This window comes from Mauremys mutica, chromosome 9 (assembly GCF_020497125.1).
Source record: "Mauremys mutica isolate MM-2020 ecotype Southern chromosome 9, ASM2049712v1, whole genome shotgun sequence".
Lineage (NCBI taxonomy): Eukaryota > Metazoa > Chordata > Testudines > Geoemydidae > Mauremys > Mauremys mutica.
In genome coordinates this window covers 56,639,775-56,654,185 of record NC_059080.1, presented here as the reverse complement: position 1 = coordinate 56,654,185, position 14,411 = coordinate 56,639,775, and the positions used below count along the sequence as shown (strand labels likewise).

The following is a 14,411-nucleotide window of genomic DNA, read 5'->3' as shown; positions in this document are numbered from 1 at the left end:
CAAGCCCCTACTGGGGACTGCGTCGGGGCCCACGGGGCCCACTGGTACCATGGTGCTGCCACCACTGCACCTGCTGTGGCACCAGTAGAGCAGGCGGTTCAGCCTGACTAGCCTGTCCCATCGACTGATGACTACGAAGGAAGGCCGGGCTGGCATATGACCTGCCACTGTCCCTGGACCAGGAGGAGTGGTGGCGTCGGGAACAGTGCCAACTACGAGACCGTGATCCCGACATGGAGGAGTGATACCGCCAGCAGGAGGTGCTCCATGATCAGCTGCGGCAGGTGGATCCGCAATGGCGAGGCGACAGCAATCGACGCCCGGGACTGCAGGAGTGGTGTTGCAGTGTGGTCCTGGAGCAAGATGAAGAACAGGAACAGCGTTGACACCCATATCGCAACGGACTAGAGTAGCCTCTCAAAGACGAGGACCTCCGGTGCCGTCTGTCCTGGTCTCGACAGGGCCACTCCGCTCACGAGGTCTACGATCTCTCGAGGCAGAGAAGTGCCTGGAACCCCTGCCAGTCGGAACCCAGCCAGACAACCTGGTGGGGGTTGATGGGGACCGGCGCAGACTGCGCACGGGGCAGCAAAAGGCGTCAGGAACATTCCCTCGACCGCGAACGGTACCAACCAGGAGGCGGCTGCAGAGATCCAAGCAGTGGCTTGCCCCTGGACCAGGGAGCCAACGGTAGCGGTGCCCCTGGTACCGGCAGAGACAACATCCCAAGCCGCTTGCAGGGCCTCCAGCATAGAGGGCACCTGGACGTCCAAGGAGGCCTGCGCTGAGAGGGCTGGGCAACTCTGCTCAACTTGAGTCGGAGGCCTGAAGGCTGATGGGGATCAAGACCTGCCTAACGTGGGTCTAGTCTCTTCCCTAGTCTTGCTCTGGTGTCTCAGCGGAGACGACCTTTTCTTAGCCTTCTTGGTGTGCCCCACGGACGGAATGCACATGAGCAATCACTCAAAGAAGGGTTTTTTCCTCCTGAGGGAGTTATGATAGTGCTATCAACACATCCAGTGTATGAGACTTAAATCTCTCCAGAAGTCAAATGCAGCATAGCTAAAAATACCAGGATATGAACTGATCCAGGTGTAAATCTGAGACTACTTTAGATGAGAACTTTGGGTGATGTCTGAGAGTCATGTTATCCTTATACAATAATGCATAAGGAGGCTTTGCCATCAACGCTTGGATCTCGCTCACCCTGTTAGTCAATGGTGACAGAGAACAAAACTGCAAAGGATCAAAGGAGGGATCCATCAGGGCCAGAAAGACAATATTTAAGATTTTAGAAAAGAGAAGGGCTGCCAAGTAGAGGAAAACTATGGACCATATCTTTCACTAACTTCATAACTATGGAATGTGAAAAGATAGTGTGACCTTAAATAAAAGGGTGAGAGGCTCAAATTGCAACTAAGTGGACTCTAATTGAGCTAAAATAATAATAAAATAATAAATAGCCCAAAACACTACTAGATAGCGACATCTAGCAAACGCTGAGAAGCTTGGCTAGTAGTCTTTAACACTTTAATCTATATGTTAGCCTCGTAGAAGCTTTTCTGCTTTGAATCAGAGAGTGTCCTGCACTTCAGAAGAGCACCTTCTGTTCATAATGCTCAGCTAGCAAATGTGCATATGGTCAGATGCAGAGATGAAGGACTGGGGACAGGATTTGGCCATGATCTTGGGAAATAACGTGACAGGTCTCGTAGAGCAATTGGAGGCTGCATCCACAGGTGTATCGGGTCAGGAGTACAAACACTGAGGTTATCGTTAGTAAGGCCTTGTCCTGTCTCATTTTTCTGAAGATGCGGGAAATTCAAGGGATCATGGAAGAGCATACATTAGGTCCTTGTTTGGATGTTGCTGAATTATGAATTGCTGTGATTCATACAAAGTAATGTGGAGAACACAAGTTTGGTATGGCTTGGTACGTCTGAATTTGCTAGAGGATTCTGGGAGCAGGGATCTCTTCACATCAGACAGTTGGTATGGAAATTTACTGAGAGTGCTGAAATTGCACTTGAATGGTTAACCAGAGGCTCAATCTGTGTGTGTGTTTTCAACTTGAAATTTTGGTCACGTCACATCAGCTGGCCAGCTCACCAAGTAAAGGAAACACAGAAAATGTGATTAGTGAGATTGGTACTGAATGACCCAGGTCAAAATTACCCTTTAGGATGGCACCACACTAAGAGCTCAAGTGAATGATAGATGAGAAGGTAAACATCAACTGATCTGTGGTCTCTGTCTTGCAGTCCCTTCTAAAAAATTAATTAGAAAAACCAGGAATGGAATGCCCACAGGGCATATTTTGAGGACACACGTCTTCTTTGAGAGCAAGGGGTATAAATGTCCAGAATATCATAGTTCTTAGATCCTCTATTAACATCTGAAGAGATCCATGATGCTGTAAGACAGAGGGTCCCAGGGTAATCAACCTCTTGCTACGAGAGACTTTTCTAGGACTTTTGAACCAGAGGGCCTCAGGGTAACCAAGACCCTGCTTCGGGGGACATTTAACATACCAAGTACTTGAGAAGAAAAGAAGACTCCATCTAGGACTGGTAGCTATATCTGCTTGGTTTGCAAACAGGATACTGTGTAGGGCCAACATAGTTACTGAGGGTATATGCTTGGGGAACTGAAGCTTATTAGGAAGCTGTATTATATAACTTTTCACTGCTTGTGTAATTCTCTCTCAAACTGCTGTGCATTGAGCAAATTGAATCCAAATTTTCACTGGTACTGGTAATCTGCCCAGCTGTGGGCCATTAAAGATCCATTTCAACAATCTCTCACCTACAGGATTGGAAGGCAACCTCCTCTTCAGCATAACATTTGACACTTTGTTAAAGTTGGTGACAATTAAGTCGAAGAATGAGGGTCCCCATTAGAGGAAGATTTGCTGGAGGACAGAATCCTCGAAAGCCCATTCTTGATTGTTGGAGTATTTCCTGTAAGGATAATCTGGTAAATACACAGCTGTGAAAGTAATCTAATGTTGTATGCATTGCTTCCATAAATGTATTGTCTCCTGACAGAGATTATCTCACTCTCCATTCTCTGCTGACATAGTGCGCATTGCTGTAGTACCGTCTTTCAGAGTTTGAATCACGGCTCCCTGGAGAAAGATCAGGAAAGCTTTACATGCTAAATGTATGGCTTTCAGCTTCAGCATGTTTATATGGATATGAGATTCTTTTGGGGACCAAAGACCCTGCATCTGTAGATCACCTATGTGAGCTCCACATCCTTTCTGGGAAGCATCCATTACCCCATTCGAGGTAGGGAGGCATGAAGCATAAAGTATGCCCTGGCAGATTTCTTATGGATCCTTATATGAGACTAGAAAGGATAGCAATTCTGGAGGGACTGAAACCTGTAAGTCTATGCAGTATCTGCTGGGCTGATAAAACAGACTTCAAATCTATTTGAATGCAGCGTTATTAAAGCGCAAGCTGCCATGTGACCTAATAAGCTGAGGCAGTCTCATACTGAAGCCTGGAGATGACTCTTCAATTCTGAGATGATGTCCACAATGGCACAGAATTACTTCAGCCTCTTGCTGTTTTAGAGTTCATAGGAGTAGTCCTGAACTCAAAATTGTCTGAGTTGGAATAAAAGTGGATTTGTCATGGTTTGCACTGAGTCTCACTGAGGTATAGAGCTTGAGGACTATTCTTATTGAGCGAGGTACCTTCTGAAAAGATTTGCCTTCAATCAGCCATTCTTCAAGGTATGGATAGATGAACTGCTGGGCACTTGCTAAACTTTTTTGTTGCCATGGAAAGTCTTAAAGGCTCTGTGCAGATAAGATAATACTCTGTGCAGATAAGTGTGAGCTTCACACTAGGAAACAAGGTTTAACTGCCTACTGGATGGACAGACAAAAATATGCATATTGGAAGTCAACAGCTGCAAACTAAAGATCTACAGAAGGTATTATGGATGCCTAGACTATCATTCATCAAACAATGGATGAACTTGCTGAAGTCTAGAATGAGAAGCCATCCTCCTTTCTTTTGGGATAACCCCCCCCAAAAACTTGAGAAGCACCTCCTCCACTACTCCAAGTTATAGAAGGGAGTCCACCTCTTGTCTGAACAGCATCTCATGAGAGGGGTCCTTGAGAAGGGCTGGATTTGAAGAGCATGGGGGCTGGCAAGGACTCAAACTGGACCAAAATCCTTTGTTGACGACTACTGGAACCCAATTCTAGTTCAGATCTCCAACAAGTAAAAAAGGCAGCTGCCAAACAGGAGGGTGGGGAGGCAGTGCAGGAATACATCCAGTCAGATCAGGCCAGGGTTCTTGACCATGATGTCTAACTTGCTGCCTGGATCCAGATGCAACCTGAGTGCTAGCTGAAAAGAAAGCTGAATTGCTTCTTCACTGGAAGAAGGAGGTTTCTTTCTGGGAGGCTCAGCAGATTTCTGCTGGTAACATGAGCATTCTCTTTGAGGTTTGTCCTCTCTCCTCCTCCAAGCTGGAGGATAAAGGCCCAGAGAGCAAAGAATTGTCCTGGAATTCTCCAAAAAAATGTAGCACTTCATCCATGTTAGAATTAAGTCAGAACCTTCAAATGGCACATCCTCAATGGTGACCCTAGCTCTTTCAGTAGATCTTATGATTTCAGCCATTAAGATTCAATATGGTAATAGAAGTAGACATAGCTCTCACATCTAGAGCTGCCTGCAACAATGTCTTGGCAGTCGGTAAGAATGGACCTCAGCTCCTCCATATACTCCTGAGGTAGTTTATCTGCAAAATGGGAGATCTTATCCTACTAGAGGTAGGCATATATCACTTTCAAAGGTTAATAAATTTACTATAAGAACCTAAAGGTTGACTGAAGAGTAAACTTTTCTCCCAAAAAGGTCTGGTTTCTTTAGGTCCCTCTCCTTAGGAGTCATCTTAGCAAGTCCTTGTTTTATTTTCTCCTGCACTGCAGCGACCTCTAGTGAACTGGGGCAGGGTGAACATAAAAATACTGGAACCTTTCAGGAGGGACCTAGCAAGGACACTGATCTTTCAGAAGTTGCAGGGCTGGAGGCCAGTGATTTCCTTGTCTTTGCCAGGTCTGAAAGTAACTTCATATGTGGTGTGGCTAACCTGCCTGATATTGTGGGATGCAACATGTTAAATAATTTATTGACTTCCTTGAGCCACTCCCAATGTCTAAGGTATCTGCTATGTATTTTAACAGGTCTTGAAAAGCCTTAAAGTTATCAATAGCAGATGGTAAATTAGGCTTAATATCTGCATCTGGGAAGGTGTATGGGATGACTACTGGTACTGTAGGAGCTATTCTTCTTCCTGATCCTCCTCATTTTTGGCCACATGCCTCACAACGTGAGGACTTATAATGCTCCAGAAGGCCTCATAGAAAGAGACCTGTGATGAGACAAAGGAACTTTCAATGACTGAGGTCTAGGAAGTAGAGTTTTAGGGTTCCAAAGTGGCCAGTAAGGCCAGGTTTGCATGACATCAGGTATGGTATATGGCACTAAGGTGGCGATACCCGTAGGGTTTGGATTCTGTACAACCCATGCCTCTTTTGGTGTCAATGAGAAGAGTGCCCTCTACACTTCCTTTTGGACTTCTATTCACAGACACTGGAGATTGAGGGACAAATCTAAGAGAAGGTTCCCTATTATGATCTGACAAAGAAAAGACAGGAATACACTTCCTCATACAGTGCACCCAACCTTAGGTGTTGATAGAGGCTGAGGAGATGGGGATATAGGTCTATAAATCAGAAAGAGGGACTCCAGAGGAGCTTGGTGGATAACAATTGTATTAGTCTGAACATCTTTGGTTCTGATACTGACAGAAGCCTGTTACTGCCACTGGACTGAATAATGGATACTGGCATAATGACGAGGTTTTTAGGAGCTGGAAAGGACAGTACTAAGCGAGGCAGAACCAAGGGTATCAGTACCAAAGGAGGTACCAAAGCACCAATGCCAAAGTGGAATGATCAGTGACCAGAGTAGGTGCATGATTTAATTTCTTGCCAACAGGCCAAGGCAGATAGCTACTGTAACCACACTACAAAAACTCTGAAACCCTAACTAGAAGAGCAGAGCTGCAGGATAGCAGATGGACACTGCTAGGAGTGGTAAGAACTAAGGGCAGTTGGGTCTGCTCCACCCTTTATGTCCTCAGGTGGGAGGAGGGGACACTAGGACATGCAGGTTGCAGGCATGCCCCCTATGAACACTTCTGGCCAAAATATTACAATCTCATATGACAGGAGCACATGCGCACCTAGAGAGAAAACCACATGGACATATATAAATAACCTGCACTTTTGTTCTCCACTAAGGAACATGCATTTAAAAAAAACCTGGGCACACATTGTACAGAGAGACCTCTTTCCATAATTACAAGATTGTGGGATTACAGACGAGCCTTCTTCCTACCCTCCCCCTCTAACCCCCCACACACCTTATTATCCTTTAGGAAAAGTGCTAACATTTCTTCTCTCCCATAGCGATAATCTGCTAGTTTGTACTTTGGCAAAGCGGGAGAAAGGGGAGGCGAAGTCACGCTCCCACCACTGGATAGCGCTCGCAGCCTAGAACAAAGCAGAGGAGGAACAAAATTAAAATGGACAGAATCTATATCTGTGCTATCATATCACTGCACCGGACATAAAATAGAGTTTGAGATGGATAAAATAAATCCAACAATTGGAACAGATTGGCTTCACAGATACCCTATAGCAGTAGAGGAAAAAAATCCCAGGACTAGTTTGTTTGTTTTTTATTAAAAAGAAGCCCTGCTTACCACACAATGGCACCAGCACAGCAACAACACTCTGCTGATGTATAATTAAATTTCTCCCTACAAGCACATCAGGAAACACTATCCACCAAAGCATTAGAAGATGGCATGCACAATTACTCTTCTAAACCCTGTGGATTACCATTCTTGGAAGCCCTACTTTACCTGTTAGTCTAAAACGATACCAAAATAAACAATTTTAAGCTTTATAAAATGTCCTGAAATCATTAGACAATTTTAGTATTTTAAACACATTTTTAGATTACTGCTTTCAAACATGTCTGCAAATTGTGTCTGCTCCCTAAGTCAGAAGAACTATCTTTAGGGGTGCAAGAGCTGTACATTTCTTGGAACCTCTTCTAAGATCACAAACAAGAATAATTAGTATGATGATTTTCCTCATGTGGACACCACCCCACAAAGAAGTGGGACTGAGACAATGAACTCATTTAAAAAGACAACAGCTGTCTGATAGGACTTTTGTCACGTGTTACATAGGCTAGACTCAATTCAGTGATTTACAAGTAAAAAACTCCATAGCCTCTAATTTTCTGAGCTATAAACCGATGTAAACTTTCATAGTTGATGTGATATCATAAGTAATAGTTTATATTAAATATAATCTGATCATCCATTTCACTATTTTCTGTATATGCAATAGTGATTATTTTTAGTGTCAATTAAAGTGGTGCAATTCCAACTAAAACTAGAAGCAATATTTATTACTATTTGGTAGCACCAATTTTTAAGTTTCCTTAAAGAATCCATAGGTTACTTTTAGAATATTCCTTCCTCTGGATCAATATATACAGAATATCCCAAGAGCCAAATGGAAGGAGGGTTCTAAATCCATTTCTGAAATGGTAAGGGTGAAGTTTTCAAAAGCACTTATTGTGACTTAAGAGCCCAAGCTTTTGAAAGTTTTACACTAAAAATGTTTTTTTCTAAAAAAGGACTGAAGATCTCCAGATTCATTCTGATTCCTGGCTTCCATTCAGACTCAACTCTCCATCACTGATGCTAAAGATATCACCCCACTCATGAACATCTGCTGGAGCACGAACCTAGCCTCAGGAGAGTAAGTAAATGCTGCATGGTTTTGCAAAGTTTATTATTTGTAGCTCTCAAAAGATATAAAACTAAAACTTCACAAAACTAATATATGCTTGAAAAAAAACATACTTGACCTCCCACTAGGTTAGCTTCATGCTCCATCAAACTTTCACAGAACCACAGAAATTCAGGGCTAAAAGTAATCTCAAGAGGTCATCAAGTCCAGCCTCCTGCACTGAGGGAGGACCAAGTAAACCTACACAGGTGTTGGTCTAATCCAGGGATTCTCAAAGTTCATTGCACCGCAACCCCCTTCTGACAACAAAAATTTCTACATGACCCCAGGAGGGAGGACTCAAGCCTGAGCCTGCCCAAGCCCTGCTGCCCCTCCCCAGGGGGGGAGGGAGGGGAAGAGACGCAAAGCCAAAGCCCAAGGGCTTCAGCACCCAGCAGGGGACCTGTAACCTGAGCCCCGACACCCAGGGCTGAAGCTCTCAGGCTTCAGTTTTGGCCCCAGGCAGTGGGGCTCAGGCTTCAGCCTCAGGTCCCTGCAAGTCTAACACCAGCCCTTGCGACCCTGGGGTCGCGACCCACTTGGGGTCCCAACCCCTAGTTTGAGAACCGCTGGTCTAACCTGTTCATAAAAAGTTCCAATGATGGAGATTCACCAACCACCCTTGGAAGTCTATTCCAGAACTTAACTACCTTTATATTTAGAAAAAATTTCCTAATAGCTAACCTAAAGCTCTCTTGCTGCAGATTATAACAACCCCGAACATATTTGAAGACTTATCAGGTACCCCCCCTCAGTCTTCTTTGCTCAAGACTAAATATGCCCAGTTTTTTTAAATCTTTCCTTACAGATTTTTTAAAAACTTATCATTTTTATTGCTCTCCTCTGGATTCTCTCCAATATATGCACAATATAGTTCCTAAAGCATGGCATCCAGAATTGGATACAATCTCCAGGTGAGGTCTTATCAGTGCTGAAACAGTTCTCTCTCACCTCTTACATACAACACTCCTGCTAAAAACACCCCAGAGTAATAGTAGCCTTTTTCACAACTGCATCACATTGACAACTCTCAATTTGTGATCAACTGTAACTCCCAGCTCCCTTTCAGCAGGACCACCACCTAGCCAGTTATTCCCCATTTTGCACTTGTGCATTTGATTTTTCCTTTGTCAGTGTAGTACTTTCCACTTTTCTTTACTGAATTTCATCTTGCTGATTTCAGACCAATTCTCCAATCTGTCAAAGTCATTTTGAATTCTAATCCTGTTCTCTAGAGTACTGGTATCCCCTCCCAACTTAGTGCCATCTGCAAATTTTATAAGCACTCTCTCCACTCCATTACTGAAGTCATTAATGAAAGTACTGAATAGTACTAGATCAGGACTGACCCTCCGAGACCCCACCAGATATACCCCTTCAGTTTGACAGCAAACTATCGATGGCTACTCTGAGTTTAGTCTTTCAACCAACTGTGCACTCACCTTATAGTAATTTCATTTAGATCACAATTCCCTAGTTTGTTTATGAGAATGTCATGTAGGACTGTGTGAAACACCTTACTAAAACTAAGATATCACATCTACTGCACAACCCTCCTATCCACTATGCCAGTAATTTGGTCAAAGAAGGAAATTAGGTTTGGCAAGAACAATCATGCCAAACCAACTTATGTTGGCTATTCCCTATAAATCTATTACCCTCTAGGTGCTTATACCCTGATTGTTTAATAATTTGTTCTAGTATACTTCCAGGTATTGAAGTTAGGCTGACTGTTCTGTAATTCCCTGGGTCCTCTGTTTCCCTTTTAAAGATAGGTACTACCATTTGCCCTTCTCCAGTCTACTAGGACCTCACCTGTCCTCCATGAATTCTCAAAGACAATTGTTAAACAGTTCTGAGATTGCTTCAGCTAGTTCCTTAAGTTCCCTAGGATGAACTTCATCAGGCCCTTGTGACTTGAATACAGCTATCTTATCCAAATATTCTTTAGCCTGGTCTTTCCCTATTTTGGCTTGCGTTCCTTCTCTTTTGTTGTTAATACAGTAAAAGCTGTGTTATCCAGCATTTTACCAACCGGAATGTTCTAGCAACTGGCATTTCAGGAAGGTATGCAGGTGGGGGCTCTGGGAGGAAGTTTAGGTGTAGGAGGGGGCTTGAGGCAGGGGCTGGGGCATGAAAGGGGTTTTGGGGTGCTGGATCTGGGCAGCGCTCACCTCAGGCAGCTCCCCACAAGCGGCGACATGTCCCTGCTGCTCCTAGGCAGAGGCTCAGCCAGGCAGCTCTGTGCACAGCTCCTGCCCCGCCCTGCGAGCTGGCTCCGTAGCTCCCATTGGCCGGGGACTGCAGCCAATGGGAGCTGCAGGAATCCCTTGCCCCAAGCCCCCTCCCACACTCAAACTCCTTCCCTCTTAGTGAACAGGAATTTTTGACTTACTTGCACCCCCCATTCCTCCAACATGCCAGACAACAAAACTTTTACTGTACTGTGTTGAGTATATGGTTACCATTAAACTTCTTAGTGAAAACTGAAGCAAAATAGGCATTAAACACCTCACCCTTCTTAATGTCATCAATTAGCTCTCCTTCCACAGTAAGTAGAGGACAGATACTTTCCTTTGTCTTTCTCTTACTCCTAATCTAAGTTAGCTCTAAGATGAGCAGCTACCTATTAAGCACCTCCCCGCCAGCCCCAGCACAGACCTACCATGGTGGGGAGAGGCGCCCCTCCACGCTGGCCCCAGCACAGACCTGTCCCAGACTTGCCGCAGCCGGGGAGAGGTGTCTCTCCCCCATCCCCAAGCTGCTGCGGAGATACAGGGCTGGGGGAATCCTCTCTCCACACTGGAGCCCCGGGGCAGCCCGCACCCCAAACCCCTTATCTCTGGCCCCACCCCAAACCCCGTGCCCCAGCCCTAAGCCCCCTCCTGCACACTGAACCCATCATCCCCGGCCCCACCCCAGAGCCCACACCCTCAGCCGGAGTCCTCGTCACCCCCACACCCAGTCCCCAACCCTCTCCCCCAGCCCGATACCCCTCCCACACTCCAAACCCCTTGGCCCCGCCTCCACCACATGACTTTTGTTATGTGCACCAATATGAAGGTGATGTGTCACACATCACCTCCATATTGGTGTACATAAAGTTCATTCCGCACATGAACGTAAAAAATTAGAGGGAACGCTACTCCTAATGGATATAAAGAACCGCTCTGTATTGTCTTTTATATCCTTTGCTAGGTGTAACTCATTTTGTTCCTTGACTTTTCTGATTTTATTCCTACATGCTTGTGCTATTCTTTTGTACTTCTCTTTAGCAATCTGTCCATGTTTTCACTTTCTGTAGGATTCCTTTTTGATTCTCAGGTCATATTGGCCTCTTACTATTCTAGCCATCTTTAATTTGCACTGGGATAATTGGCAATTGTGCATTTAACAAAAATCCCTACCGCGTTATAGGTGAAACCCCATTATATTGGCATAGCAGCAGCAGGGCTCCAGTGGCGCTTTAAAGGGCCCGGGGCTCTGGCTGCTGTGGGGACCCCCAGGCCCTTTAAATCAAGCCCAATGATTCATGGCTGAACTAGAAAGCATCCATTAAAAAGACATCCAGTCTTCATTTAAGACTTCAAGTGATGGAGGGAGAAACTGCCACATCCCTTCGTAAACTGTTTCAATGTTTAATTACCTTCACCATTAAAAATTTGTGCCTTACTTTTCTAGCTTTGGCTTCCTACCACTGTGGCTCTAGTTATGACTGGACTACTAGATTAAACCACCATGTAGTATATTTTCTCCCGGTATACGTACACTCAGTGATCAAGTCAACCTCTCAACCTTCTTTTCAGTTAACTAAAGAGATTGAGATTAAGCTTAAGTCTCTCATTGTAAGACATTTTCCAGACAAATCATTCTGTAGTTCTTTCCTGAACCCTCTCCAATTGTTCTACATCATTTTTAAAGAATGGCCACAAAAATAGTTACATTTTTCCAGTAACTGTCTCACCACTACCTAAACAGTGGTAGTATCTCTTGTATGCTCCCCTGCCCCCCAATTTATCCATCCAAGGATCATGCTAGCTCTTTTGAAGCAACATCAATTGATATCTCTCAGCAGAGAGGTCAAGGCTGAATAAGCAAGAGGGGCAAACACTGAACTACTATCACACCTCTAGAACAGTCTTTTATCAGGTCAAGGACAAAGCACATTGGATGGGTATTGTAATAAGACTCTCAAACGATCACTGCAAGATGATGTAACATTCCAACAATGCATGCATGGAAGCCCACTCTTAACATGGGTATTTTTTCTTATGAATAAATACTGTGAATGTGATGGGAGGGAGAAGGGAACAAATTTCTCAGACACTCCACCTTGCAAGTTTTTATTTTCAAAACTGAAAACAGAAGGCTTATGTATCTGTAGAACAAGTCAATTATGGGTAGTGCAAGTGCTAATTTCCTCACCAATATGCCTCATATACAAGAATCAACCATCTCAAGCATCAAGATAGTTCTTCACCTTTCTTTTTCATTCCTTGGACATTCTGGAGACTCTGATGTGTACGTGTTAGCTATTACAATGACACAAAACCACCAATTCCTTTCACACAGAGCACTAAGCAGTCATATGAAGATTACTTTTAGTCACTATAGAGCAAAACTAGATTTGAATAAGTGATTAACAGACACTGTGTCCAATTCAGTTTTATAACCCATTCAGCCTCTCCCTCCTCCCAAATATACATTTCCATAAAGCCTTCCTAGTTTTCAGAACAAGGTCCCAAACTCTGACAAATCAGAAGAGACTCACCATTCAGGCCCAAAGTTAAGTGTCTGAGTTTCCGCTGCCATTTTCTTCTTTTCTACTCCTCTTTAAAAGTGTTAACCTAAAAATAAATAAATAAAACAAAACAAAAACACAAATGAAGAATATCATGAAGGGAGTAATTTTTTTCTTCATAAGGTTAATGTGTCCTCAATACACAAAAGCAGACTGCAGCTGACCATCCCAGCAATATGAAATGCTAAAAGAGGTTAACTGATTAAGTGGGTTCTACTAGTGAATCTAAGCTCTGTAATGCAATTCAATCCGAGATTGAATTACTTTAGATAACAGGATATTTGGTCCCAGACACCACTTCCAGCACCCCTAATTTGATCACCGGCAGAGGAAGAAACAAGGCAATCTGTACAGTCTCTTTTGAGATCAATGAGCAATAAAAGACACCTGAACACACCAGCAAATACCTACTTAGGAACCACTACTGCTTTCCTCCGCAGAAGTAAAAGTTTGATTAATGAAGTCACACCTATGCAATTTATAAATTACAATAAATTACAGAGCTTGAAAAATCCAGTCACTTATCCATGGCAAATAGCAAGATTTCCTGGGCAAGTGCCAGGATATTTCATTTAAAATTTTCTATTACTTACAATTGCAAAAAAGATTATGTACCTGTAACTGGTGGTTCCTTAAGATGTGTGGTCCCTATCTGAGGGTTTACATATGCATGCCATGTGTTCCAAGAGCAGAAAGTCGTAGTGTCTTTTGGTCCACGCATATGCCCTTGCCTCATCTCATGGTTTCATCTGAGGTGATAAAGGGCAGGGCGGATAGACAGCATCTCCAATTCCTTCTCCATCGCAAACTGAACAGATCCACAGCAGAGGAGGAGGGTGGAAACTGAAATACAGATAGGGACCACACATCTGAAAGAACCTCCAGTTACAGATAAGTAATGTCTGCCTCTTCTCTGAGTGATGGTTCCTACTTTATTCCACTGAGGGTGATTAACAAGCAATACCTAATTCGGAAGACGGTGCAAGGATGAGGATGGAATGATTGTGTGGAGGACAGCCACACCGAATGAGGCATCCATTGCAGAGTTCTTCACCAAGGCGAAATTGCAGCGAAGGTATGTACTGAACTCCACGTGGCCACCCTACGTGTCTCTCAAAGTGGTTCATCATGGAGGGTGGCTATAGTTCATGCCTGGGCTCACGTGCAATAGGCTCTCACCCCAAGGGGTGGAGACAGCGAAAACAACTGATAGACTGTAATGCACCCAAACATCCACTTAGAGATTCTTTATGTGGAGACTGCTTGCCCCTTAACACTCTCAGCTATTGTGATAAACAATCTAGGAGACCTCCTGATAGGTCTTCTCCTCTGCAGGTAGAAGGCCAAGGCCTGGCAGGCGTCAAGGGACAAAAGTCATTGTTCCTCTGCCGACGTGAGGGGCTTTGGAAAGAAAGCAGGTAAAGAGTATGAGTTGGTTGAGATAAAACTGGGATATGACCTTTGGTAGAAACTTAGGATGTAGCCACAGAGAGACTTTGTCCTTATGGAAAGTGGTGAAAGGGTGGGGGGGGGGGTCTGCCGTCATGGGCTGTTTCATTAGTGCCACAAGAATGAAGCTGAGGTCCCACTGGGTAGGAAAGTTCTGAGGAGACCTTTCCAAAACCTAGTAGTCAATGGATGTGTAAATAAATGCAGAGTGTCCTTCCACAGGGGGATGGAAGGCGCTGACTACCGTTATGTAGAACT

The 14,411-nt window shown here is 44.2% G+C and overlaps 1 protein-coding gene across 3 annotated transcripts in view; it reads right to left on the bottom strand.

Moving 5' to 3' along the window:
• GIGYF2 (GRB10 interacting GYF protein 2) overlaps positions 1-14,411 on the bottom strand; it is a 165,959-nt gene that overhangs the window by 138,696 nt on the left and 12,852 nt on the right. For all 3 annotated transcript variants that reach the window (XM_045030279.1, XM_045030280.1, XM_045030281.1), the window contains exons 2-3: positions 12,675-12,750; positions 6,457-6,586 (exon numbers count right to left, since the gene is read on the bottom strand). In XM_045030279.1, coding sequence (XP_044886214.1) covers positions 6,457-6,586; positions 12,675-12,715 — 171 coding nt within the window. In that variant the 5' untranslated portion in view covers positions 12,716-12,750. The remainder of the gene's footprint in view (positions 1-6,456; positions 6,587-12,674; positions 12,751-14,411) is intronic.